Raw genomic sequence first — 12261 nt, 5'->3', positions numbered from 1 at the left:
TCGAGAGACCATTTCAGCCACAAGATCATACATCTGGTCCGAGCATACCCTTTTGAAGCCACAAAACTGCCCATGCCGTCATCCCAGCACTCCCTCAATGTGTTCTGATACGCTCAAACAAGACATGTCAAATTACCGGGGTCCATGCCATTCCCATGACAGGAGGACCAAGCGTCATGTTGTCTGTGTTGGGGAAACGAGGCTGACGATCGCAGCTAGCCTCGTACATCACAAAGCGTCGACTGCACACTCGCTTATATTCTGATGCTTGCATCTCTCCGGAGAATACGAGCTCGCCAGATCAACTTCCAACTTCTCTCAGACACAGATATCTCTTTTTTGCTCCTGGTCTCTTTTCAACCGACCAAAATGCCTCTCTTCGGCCACAAGAACAACGTTCCTGTAGAGCCCACCCCTGTTGCCCATACTCACACTGCTCCTCGACACTCATCATCTTCATCTGACGGGAGTCCTCACAGAGGTTTCTTCAGCCGTCGCCGCTCTTCATCTCCCGACCTCCACGACTCGCACCATACAACCAACAAACTTTCTCACAATTCAACTCGAAGATCTGGCGGACTGTTCAACCGACACCCGGAAGACCCTTCCATTGTGGGAGCTCGCGAACGAGTCTTATCCGCTGAAAATGCTGAGCGAGAAGCCGACCGTGCTCTCGTCCAAGCCAGAGCGGCGGTGAGGGAGGCTAAGGAACATGTCAAACGACTTGAGAGAGAAGCTACTGAAGAGCAGGCCTTCCCAAGAACTATACTCATATGATCTCTTTGCACTATTATTGACATGTCACAGGGCCCGTCTTGCCAAGATCAAGCAGCATCACGCCAAAGATATCTCCAAGCGAGCGAAGCCACTAGGACGTAAGTACAACCCATGGTTGTCAACAAGTATAAGAGCTGACGAAGACATCCCGTAGGACATGACCATTATTAGAAGAAATGAAACTGAGATCCTCAGTTGTGACGGAGCTTTTTGGAATGTGCCTTCTTTGTGGGCGGCTGATCAAGCGTGTATCACTATCTTCATATTATTTTTTCCGTGCCATATGAGGATCAGCGGAGATCTCAAGAGAATGAAGGAAAAAGACTTGTAAAATAAGGTATATGGTGGACTTTGTAAGACTTTCTGTATCTGCTGATGTCCGCTTAAAGGTCATTCACGTCCATCTGCCAGGGTCAAGCCTGAGCCATGCAGAGCAAATATCCACGTTCAATTCTCTCGTAGCACATTCAACTGCGACGTCCTTCTCTTACGCCTCCCATATCTCAGCACGATCACATGCCGATATCTGAGCAACCGGAAGTCGAACGCGGATGCAGTCTCAATCGCAGCTTCCTCCCAAGGTCAACGCCTTAATCTCTGGTATTGTGCCAGCAGCCGTCCCCGCTCGGCCAAACACGCACACTCGGACATTCAGGCTTCAAAACAGCTTCGGAACAAATTGGTTCTATGTGGAAATCGGTTAAACAATTCGACGTGGTATTTAAAGAAAATCTTTCAAGCTAAAAGCTCCCAAGAACAAGATGTCCCAATGTCACCACTGACACCAGCATCAGCTGTACGTCATCATTCACGGTCATCTACATCCAGTTTCGTATCAGTCTCCAACGCAAGAATCTGGGTATCCGCTACCAACCCACCCTCGCGAACTCGATGCCACCGGCCGCTTGGATTGGACGAACTACTCCAACACCAACACCAACACCTCCACCTCCACCTCTAACAAAGGTTCCCGACTACTGATACGACTACACTTACGACTACGGCTCCGTTGCTCGATCGCATATTAGCAAGTGCTTGCATCGATCTCTCCGCTGCTTTCTTCACAACCTATACAAATGAGATGGGAGCTAGTCTCGCTTTTCTTTTCTAGTATTCTACCTATCCTAAATCAAGATTTCAACACAAACCTTCCCTCAAGTTGACAATTGTCGGTCCACACCCTCAAAATCCTTTAAAAAAGCCCATTTCACATTCTCCTCCCACCCTTTCGTCTTCCACTCATTCAGATACCTTGGAAAGAACTCCACGACCCCCTCCAACGTATCATCATGCGCCGAGATGAAAATTATATTCTCATCCGCATCGGCTTTTTACGTCAGCCGAATCGTCTTGATCATCTCTTGAATATCACTTCCCATGATCGGATCGAAGAACGGGTCCGTAACTGCACGGGATCGAGACGTATTTAGAGCCTCGTAAATCATTCCTGGACAAGTTGATCGAGATCGAACGTCGGACGTCGGCTTCGTTAGGAAAGGATGTGGAAGATCTCCTGGGGGGAGGATGGTTTTTTGACGGTCGAAGCTCGCCGCCGTGATGGCACAGATCGCCGCCCATGAAGACGAATGTGTCTGGATTTGTCGAAGTGCGTGCGAGTCGGAAATGTGGCCAACGGCGTGACCTGGTGTCGATAAGAGGTAGAAACTTCCGTCGCCGAATTAATCTTCTCCGAGGAAAGGACCGATCTTTGGATTTGAGTGGAAGGATAATTTTCGAAGATCACGATTGCCTTTTATCCATGTCAATGTCAGACTTCGGTGGACTAGCTTAAGCTGATAGGGAGTGAGCCTGTGATAACGACGGTGGAAAGACCTCGGTGCGGATTTTGCTTCCCCGCTAACATGTATTTCCTTACCTCCAGCAGCGACGAGAACCAATTTATATGATCAAAGTTAATTTCCTAAGCAAGCGATGCACAACTCTGAGAGGAAACGTCCCTGGTCTGGTCTGACGTTAATTCGATCGAAATGGAGAAACCCACACCTTGCTTCAGACTGAATTTTAGCACTAAGATTGCCGAAGCTTGCGAGGCCTGCCACTTCAGACCATGACATGGTGCTTAGTCGTCATCCATCTGCATGAAAGACTCACAGGATCTGAGAAGTCCCGCGAACATGTTCTGGGATAGGTTAGGACGCGACAGAAGGTGCGCCGTTTGTAGGTGTTTCGTAACTAAGAAGATTAGTAGACAAAACGAGATGATCTCCGCGCGTACTGTCATCCCATCCATCAATCAACGAATGTGTTGTATGCCGACAGGTTGCAGTGTAGGTGGCTGAGTTTTGAAACTGGTGAGGGGGAGAGAGAGAGTCCTTCGGCGAGGAACAACTGGGTGGAAGAAGGGCCACGTCGAAGCTCTTGCTGATGTCCCATTCATTGGGATCATCCCAGTCCCAATAGCTGTATCATGTCGCTCATGACCAGTTCATGATGGTCAACGATGTATCTGAACTTTTCAAGCGGGGGTAGTAGAGAATAAGTAATTCAGCGTCAAAGCACCTTGAACGTCTGCCTCGAAGGAAATCCGTATATACTTTGATAGGAGAAGCCCTCAGTGCATCCGGTCAACGCGAACAAGTTGGGGTCTGGTTTATCAAATGACCTCGTCTCCTCTGACATGCATAACCGTTCGACAAAGTACATGCACCCGAATACCTCTTGCGGACGGTGTGGAGACGGATCTTTGATCCGCCAGTTGACGGTGATGGCGATGGCGATGAGATATGTATGTTCTTAACCATTAATACACTGCTGAGGGAACGTTTAACAAGGTCCATTCGCTCCCGCTCTTTTCGTCAACATGTAGCAGACACGGTGTGATAGACCTATGATCCATCTGAGAGACAACGTACCAGTTCCAACGGCGTATTCTTTTCGCAGCCAAGTGAGCGTTCCTCATGTGTAGGCTGACTTGCCTCTCATTATTTCAGTTTGCTGGTGGTTGACCGTTACGAAATATATAGGGAGCGCGCTACGGCAAGATTTATTCCAGTACATCGGGATCATGGTGCCAGGCACACGCCAGACAATTTTCTCATGACAATTTCGGTTCAACGATGTCAAGTACAATAATCCTCCTCTATTTTCTCCTGAGACTCAGAAACTGAGAAAGTTTCTAAACATGAAGTGTCGAATTTGCAAGAAACTGAAATGAAATGGGCTGAATTGATTCGATTCAAACCAATCCACGTTCCCATTTCATTATACTACCTCCAATCCATATCCATGACCATGAAAATTAAATCATAGGAATCAACCTCCCATTTCGCCTTTCCGTTACGATTCATTTCATTCAGTCAAGAAGAAGATATCGTATATCCCGTCAATATGGTTAGCGTGACCCTTATCCATATTTCTGCTCCATGTATCGTCCATCCATGTCCTTCCAGTCCATCTATTCTGCCTAGGAATTTGGACTATCAGCACTCTGATCGGCTTATTCATTCAGTTGTAAGGCTTCAAGCTACCATGTACGGTAAATCTTGATTTGCCGTTTATTCCGTCGCCTCGATAGCTTCAGCCGACTCGGGTGCTTTGTCAACGGTGTCCGGAGCAGTCACTTCGGGCTTTGGAGGCTCTTCCACTGGAGCTGGTTTTGGTTCTTCCATCGCTGGCGTCTCCGGTTCCTTGATTTCATCAGTCTCTGGCTTGTCAACCTCAGGCTCGGCTGGCTTCTCTTCGGATGCTTCGTCAGGCTTTTCAGTCAGAGCTGGAGCCTCCTCTTTTTTATCTTCAGGGGCCTCCTCGGACCTTTCATCATGAACACCATTGGTGGTCGGTGATGCTTTTTCCTCCTTGTCCCCACTGGGCTCTGCATCAGCCGGTTCAGCGCCAAGTATCTTATTCCACTGGGACAAAAGTTCAACCGAACGCTTTCGGAATTGGAATTCTTCATCCCGAGGGATGGTGTTGAGTTTGATCAGAGCTTTCAAGACCTTGTTGATCTTGGTGTTGCGAATGATGCTAACTTCCAAATCGGCATAGCCTTCAAGCTTCTTGATAAACGTTGACATTTGTGGCATTTCTTCTTCTTGAGGCGCTTGCTCTCGAGACAGAAATCCCTTCTGGAGTCGGTGTCGGAGGAAGAGAACTGAATGATTAGCAAGTTTTCACCAGTGCTCTATAGCGTGCGCCTACCTTCTTTCTCACGGGCTTTGCGTGCCTCAGCAGGGTCCAGATGTTTCTCCTCCTGCTCTGGTTCGCCCGCATCGACCATCTCTTCGTCACTTGTAGCAGCCTTGGACTTTCTCTTCTCCGCTTTAGCCTTGGTGGCCTTCTCCTTGGGTTTCTTCTCGTCAGTCTTGGGGGTTTTGTTGGTGGTCAACTTGATCTTGGTGGTTTTGGGAGTCTTTGCAGGCTATGATCAGAATCAGATCTTGTTACTGATAAGACGAGGAGAATGCTTACCTTCTCCGACTCTTCGTCGTCACTGTCAATCTCCTTCTTGCGTTTCTTCGATGACTTCTTAGGCTCTGCCACCGCATCGGCATCGTCCATGTCAACATCTTCAGTATCCGCCTTGGCTTCACTCTTCCGCTTCTTCCTTTCAGCCTTGGCAGCCTTCTCAGCGGCCCGGGCCTCTTTGGCATCAATTTCAGCCTGCATGGCGGCAGCATGGTCATCGAGCATGTTCTTGAAGAATTGGAGATCGTTTCCCTCGGCTGCGACTTGATAGGCCGCAAGCAATGATTTTGATTTGCCTTTCTCCGGCACGTCTTTGCACTCTTCAGGGTTTAATGGTGTGAGGTCGGTGTTGTGAATCCAAGCACTAGAATTGTCAGCGATGCGTGGTGATGGCGTGGTCGAGATTGAAACTTACAATTCATTGGTGTACAGGAACATGACGGGAAATGTTCGATCAGCCTCCTTCTTACCTCCGTCTGCATATGCCTCATTGTAAGTCCCGTCCGCTTTCTTGGTGGTGACGGGTCTGGTGTTGAGGAGAATCTCAGGAAGCATCTCCTCGTCGCAAATGATGGATGGCCATGGAGGATAGCTCTTTAGCCGAGCAAAGTAGTATTCGCCAGGTTTGGCATCAAGGTGGGTGACCTTGGTCATGGACTTCTTCTTGTTGAGCTTCTTGCCTTTGTGATCGGCGACGCCAGATGAAGATTTCCTCTTTGACGAAGATGATTTCTTTTCAGCAGGAGTTCCATTGGTCTCTAGTTGAGCAGGCTCAGCCTCATCCTCTTCCTTCGTTTCTGTGTCACCGGTAGCTGGAGCTGTAGCCTCCGGTTCGGCGAGAGGCTCTTGGGGTTCCGTTGGAGGCCGTGGGCCAGAATCGACGGCGCCATTGGCAGCGGTAGTATCTGCGAGATGGGTTACTCAGGGTTAGATCACTGATGCTTGATGCATACCTGTGACCTCGGCTGGATTTGTCTCAGTTGGTTGTTCGGTGGGCAGAGCACCAGACATCTCAGCAACAACACCAGAGGCAGGTTCTGCCGAGGTAGGGGGGGCTTTATCTTCAGGTTCCGGTGCCTTGACAGGGACCTCGGTTTGAGGCGCGGGGGGGTCTGCGTCCATGTTGGGAACAGATCGGTAGGTTTGAAGGACGCGTTGGTGAAGTCGCGCGAGTGGAGAGGGTGAAAGGGTCTGATGAAGCAATAGATTAGAAAGAGGGGGCTCGTCGCGTGGTCAACAAGGATAAAATCGGTGAATTGGAGGGAGTGAGATGGTCAGGTCGGTCGTGCGCAGCTGTGAAGGACACGACACGGCAGCAAGGGTAGTGGGTGTATGTACAGGATCGGGCAGTTGGACACGGCAGTAGAGAAACAGTAGATTTGGAAGGAGAGAGAGACTGTAGATGCAGTGATGGTGATGCCTGAAGGGATGCGATAGAGAGTTGGGATGTTGTGTGCTGAAGAGAGGTTGAGGCAGACTCAAACTGCGATGACTTCCAACGCAACTGTGAATGAATTGGATGATGGCGATGGAGAGAACTGAAAAAGGCTCCCAAGCACCTCCGGCCAAGCGGGCCAATCAGCCCTCACGGATTCGCTCGCACGCCAAGCAGCCAGAGCAACCAGAGCAACTCGATCAGTTCAACGCAACAGCCCACTCGCAGGGCGATTGTAGGGCCTTTTCTTTCAGTTGGCTTTTTTCCCTCTTCTCTTTCTCTTTCTGCCTCGACTAGATGAAACAAATTTAGGTACTCACGGAGATTGATCAGGGGAACAACACCCTCAGATGTGGTGTTGGAGTGCAAAGCCGTGTGAGAGAAAGAGGCGGGGATAACTTCGGTGTCCGCGTCAGACAAATTTGTGGAGGCTGGTGAGGAGACTAAGTACGATGCCACACAAAAACCCGTCCTTTTGGGTTCTTTTGATGGCAACGATGTGAGAATTCTGATCGTTAGGGCCACAGTATGTGCGTCTAGTCTGCGGTCTGTGCAAGGAGATGGCCGGATCAGAGAATCGACGAAAGATTGACTGGTAATGGTGGCAAGCACCCATCCACTGATTGATTGACTGGATCGCATATCAGTCACATCACATCGCCTGGTGGCTCATCGCCCTATCACAGAAATGGCAAGTCTGCCTTGAGCGGCTCCAAAAGAGGTCCGATGCCTCACTTGAGCGTCATTTAACGAGGCCTCCGATGCCTGGAAATGCTTTCAACCGACGTCCGGGGTCTTATCCGGGCTTTTGCAAAAGAAGTCGGGCTGAATTGGTCTCATCAAGCAGCTCGACGAGTGACTGGGTCAATGACGGGCAGGCATTGGACAGCAAGTGCAATTTGCGCTATATTGTGGACACTTCACCGTAACGACCTCTTTCCCCTATGTTGCACGATCTCAACAATCCCAGATTTGAATCCTTTCCGCCTAGCCTTCTGGCTTATTGAGACTCGGCCTGCGTTCAATGAAGAGCGCCTGATTGAGATTGCAATGATGGTGCCTGATACAGGTGTGTGAACTCCTGCCTTTTGTTCATGGAGACAATCCAAGGTACAATGTGAATTCCTGAGGCAATATCGACTCGCCATGCTCCCCTGATGCTTCATCTCGTACTTGTGCTCTTAGGTAAATTCCACCCCAACCATGAGCTGGATGATGGCCTTGCTCGGGCGTGGCAGAAAGATATCGACCTCCCCAACCAGCAGCAAGATGGTGCTCAATTTGTCATACTCGAACCTTTCACAGCAAAAGATCATTCATTTCTGCTTGGATCCTATCTACCACGGTGTTAAGCACTTCGCAAGCAATGACCTGCGCTCTCCGCCACGGTTGGATCGTCCACAAGCCCAACATATTCCCTATTACTCGCCCAGCACTCCACCGTTAGAATGTGCAGCAAGTGCAACTGACCATGTTTCGGCTGTTGACCATCCTCGATACAGCAAGAAGATGGTCCCACACGACCACCGAATCACTTTATCATCCCCCCACAGCAAGGAGAATCCTCTGACTATCCCATCAGCCAGATATGGACATACAGCTCCGCCCCCAGTTTCCATTGGGCCACAGACCACGCCACCACTCCACCGTCGATATCGTGCTGTGCTATAACAATTCATACTTCTGGCCACTTTTCAGTACGAAAGACTTCTCCTACTCTATTACTATACCTGTCAAGACACCTCCCCTCGCTGACGAATCTTGGATGATACATCGAATGCCTGGTACAATGACTCATTATCATTACCAACAAATTTCACTCCCTCACTTTCCTCGGCAGCTTGCTCTGGCTTTCGATGTATGACTCCAACTCCGACCAATATCTAGCCAATTCTGTGAATGACACTACCACTGCCAAAGCCGCATCCCCAACCACCAAGAGTTTTCTTACCACACTAATAGGAATAGGTCCACCAATCACAGCTAGACCAGCCTCAAGCAGCACACAGGTGAGCGAGGACGGGCCCAGTACTTCGTCCACATACTCACTGCCAACATTGTTCGCAACTTCGACATTATTTCCACCATTCCCTCCAACATAACTAAACCCGGAAGCATCTCCGCAGCATATCCTCCTATATCATCCTCATCCGGGCAGGAAACGTCCGCGGCGTATCCGTTGGTCTAAGTCTGTTCGCTGGCGGTGTGATGTGCAGCATCCCGCGCTCCTGTTGAAAGTCTGGAGAGAAAAATAGAAGCATCGTGCCATGGCTGCCGACAGTGACAACATATTTGATGAAGTTGAGAATAAGTCATCTGCTGGAAAAAAAAGGGAACTCATAAATCGTACAAGATACCCGTTCAAAGAGAAGGAGATGGAGATTAAGACTTCGTCCACAAGACTTCGAACAACCTTGGACGATATGAACCACGACCACGACGGCGACTTCATTGCTGAACCGCCTGGCCGTATATCAATGGCAGGCGGTAGAGTAGGATATGATTAATTCATTATGGTGAATAATGTTTCTTCTATATTTCTACGCCCTTGATCAACCACTGTGTTATGTTTGCGTGCCCATCATGATCTCTCAACTGTCTATCTAAGCTCTGTACGGGACAGCATTCTTCATAACTCGCTAAATATTCCAACACTCTCGACATTCGTCATTCAACAAATCAACAAAGGCTTGGCTTGGACTTTCGGGGCTAAGACTCGGATTTCGTGAGCGCAGCGCAAAGCCGATACCGATACCTAACCCCCAGGAGCTGGAGCGACACTTGGGTGGTCTTGCTGTCTCTTTGTTGCAGGATCTCCACCTTGTTCGAGAATGACGCCGATTCCGCGTTATTATTAGATGCATATTCGTATTGAACTGGGGTTCAAAAGCCAGGTTATGCGTATCCGAACCAATCAACATGTCTGTTTCATTAGGACCACCATGGTTATCCATATCGCAGTCAGTTATTGGCCACACTCTGTCTCTCGGGATCCCACCCTTCGACTTTGCTCTTGACACCCAGTTCCATAAGCCCCTCTGCGTTGAGTGACGTCTGCGCAGGCTTATGAATTCTGAGAACCCACAAGAACCAATCTTCCAGAGGCAAGAGATTCAACAAAATAGGATTAATCTTCCAGCCGACGGCACAGACGATCGCGCCGGCCACCGCGTCGAGGATGAAGTGGTTCGCCGTGGACACAATGGCGACGAGGATTGCGAATGGGTAGAGAAGTCCGATGGTTAGGCACGCAAGGCGACGCGGAGAAGGGAGACGGATTTGCGGTGCTAGTTCCGGGTGTGAGTTGTTGAAAATCGGTAGGTGGATGGATTTCGAACGGCGATGTGCTGGTGCCAGGGGGATGGTCATAATGGTGAGTCCTATCATGAGGGAATAACCGAAATGGAGAGAGGGCATTGCAGCTGCATTTGATATCAGTCAATCTGGCGCTGGTCTTGCGAGGCATTGGCACGTGTGAAAAGGAGCTTACCATACTGATTGCAGAACTTGTTTTGCGTCCAGACACTGCTAGCACCTTCTTGTCCATGCACGGTATCGACGAATCCATAGCTCTTTGCGGACTCTGCTTGAGGCCCGTCGTAATCTGGGTCGCTGAGCAGACGGGGTGGCATGCAGGGCCAGACGGTGAACACTACGAAGGCAAGCAGGTTACAGACTGCCATGGTCCTTCTACGTGCTTCGTATAGCCATGGTCCAGATGGTGAGCCAGATCCTTCTTGTCCTCCAGCTTGCAGACGACCACTCCGGCCTTGCGCAGGTCGGTTGCTCGTAATCGTGTAGTAGTACAGCCATACCAGGAAAGCGATTGTGCCTGGGATGTGGATGAAGGAGTATAGCCAGTTGATATATGTCATGAGATGAGGATAGGACATGAAGAACTTCTGAATGGAGACCTCCCAGAAGATGTTCAAGCGTTTCTCCAACTCAATCAATTGCAGCGCATGCCTCCTGGCGACGTGAACTGTGCCTTCAACTAGGGTGACCGCTGTGAATGCTCGACCGAATTGATAGACCTGCACGTGTCAGGCTCAAGAAGCGCAACTCTGGGCATGTCCTCGCTTACCCAGTATATTAACGCCCAGTACCATGCCTCAACCAGGAAGGGAAATTTGTGGAGCAACCTGCTCAGAAGCCGATTCCGAAAGACAGCAGTGTTGGGAGTCTCTATCACTTTCCGGTATCCCATCAGTCGAATCTCTCGTTCCCGCCATTTTTTTTCTTGAGAAGGCAGCAGAGATGGCGACAAGGATCGCTTGGATTGAGTGAGTTGGGCCTCTTCGATGTCAAGGTCTTCGTCCGTAAGGACAACCCGAGCAGGAGGTAATTGTTCGTCCCATCGAGAACTTCGGGGGGGAAAGGTATAGTCGGTCGCACGGTTGATCCATGCGCCGCCAAATAGGAGTGCTATGACCACCAATGGTTCAAGATATGCGCCTGCACCCATTGCGACCCCTCTATGTATTGTTCCCTCTCTTGACTTTACCTCTAGGGACGGAAAACGCTCCGCCTACTAACGATGCGGTGCTAGGATATTAGTAGTAATAATGTATTAGAGAGACAAAATGACCGACAACACAGGACAAGGAAATATCAAGGTACTGCGACAGGAAAACACACTTGCGAACCGATATCGCACCCGGCCCGCAGATCTGCCCTTCTTTTACATGATCACGGCAACGTGTCTGAGTAAGGCCGGGCCCATCAATGTCTGGCTGGAAGACTTAGCGGACAGCATCTTTTGGCTTGCTGGTCGGTCAGCAGGCATTTTCAACGGGGAGGACGAGCGAATGGAACGAAGCCATTGACGTGGGGGAGCGGTATAGGTTTGCCCACATATGGTAATCAGGCACGCATCTTGCTTTCGGGTTCGGAGACAAGACAAGACCGATTTGTCAACTTGTCGTGTGAGCCTGATCAATGATGGCTGAGAGAATATGTTGACTTTCCGGATTGGCGGAGTTGGCGAGTGGCAGTCGAGAAGAAGCGAGGCCACAAAGGAGGAAAATGCACATGCAAACAACCCCACCTCCCTCACGCTCATTATTTTCTGCATTATCCGCATCCCCTTCGCCTCTTCTATCGCAAGCCTTTCTCATTCTACCACAAATTCATCGACACTCATCAGTCACTTGTGGCTTATACGGCACAACAATGCCAGCGTTCAGTCCCTCTGCTACTGTCGCGTGATCGTGTCGTCCTAACCGAGCCGAATTGAGCCGCGAAACGCCTATCATGCCGCTAAATCCATTCAAGCTTTTCTGACGTATTCCGCTCACATCCGGCCTTGAATAACGGCAGCCGGAAGCACGGGCAACCCGATACCCTGCTTCTGGTTTTACCCTCCTTCGGGCTTTGGGAATCTTTTGTTTCTTCGTGTTCGGGACGGGGAGATTTTTTGATAATTTCCATAACAAAATTTGATGCTGCTTGTCGTTGAGATCTTTTCTGTTTCTTTGGTGTCTCGCTGTTGTTCCGGTTTTCCGATCAAAGCTACCAATTGATTCAGAGACCGGGACAGGATGCTTTGCTGATCGGAGTTTCCCCCGGCTCTGACACTGAGGGTGCTGTGACTCGGGGGATGACTGTAAGGCGATAACGTACCT

General features: G+C 49.7%; 3 protein-coding genes across 3 annotated transcripts; 1 reads left to right on the top strand and 2 right to left on the bottom strand.

Annotated features, from left to right (window-relative positions):
* Window positions 1-369: 369 nt before the first annotated feature.
* On the top strand, window positions 370-777 carry Z518_08182 (uncharacterized protein; the record flags this gene model as incomplete). The annotated part of the gene is made up of 1 exon (XM_013413925.1): window positions 370-777. One exon carries the CDS (start codon window positions 370-372, stop codon window positions 775-777), a length of 408 nt encoding a protein of 135 aa, XP_013269379.1.
* A 3515-nt stretch (window positions 778-4292) lies between these two features.
* Z518_08181 (uncharacterized protein) lies at window positions 4293-6324 on the bottom strand (the record flags this gene model as incomplete). The annotated part of the gene is made up of 5 exons (XM_013413924.1): window positions 4293-4888; window positions 4936-5155; window positions 5206-5566; window positions 5618-6107; window positions 6156-6324. The coding sequence occupies 5 exons, from the start codon at window positions 6322-6324 to the stop codon at window positions 4293-4295; spliced, it is 1836 nt and encodes a 611-aa protein (XP_013269378.1).
* Window positions 6325-9598: 3274 nt separating this feature from the next.
* Window positions 9599-11102, bottom strand: Z518_08180 (uncharacterized protein; the record flags this gene model as incomplete). The annotated part of the gene is made up of 3 exons (XM_013413923.1): window positions 9599-10059; window positions 10128-10671; window positions 10722-11102. The coding sequence occupies 3 exons, from the start codon at window positions 11100-11102 to the stop codon at window positions 9599-9601; spliced, it is 1386 nt and encodes a 461-aa protein (XP_013269377.1).
* Between the last annotated feature and the right edge of the window lie 1159 nt (window positions 11103-12261).

This window comes from Rhinocladiella mackenziei (assembly GCF_000835555.1).
Source record: "Rhinocladiella mackenziei CBS 650.93 unplaced genomic scaffold supercont1.6, whole genome shotgun sequence".
NCBI lineage: Eukaryota > Fungi > Ascomycota > Eurotiomycetes > Chaetothyriales > Herpotrichiellaceae > Rhinocladiella > Rhinocladiella mackenziei.
This window is presented reverse-complemented; position numbering and strand designations above follow the sequence as displayed.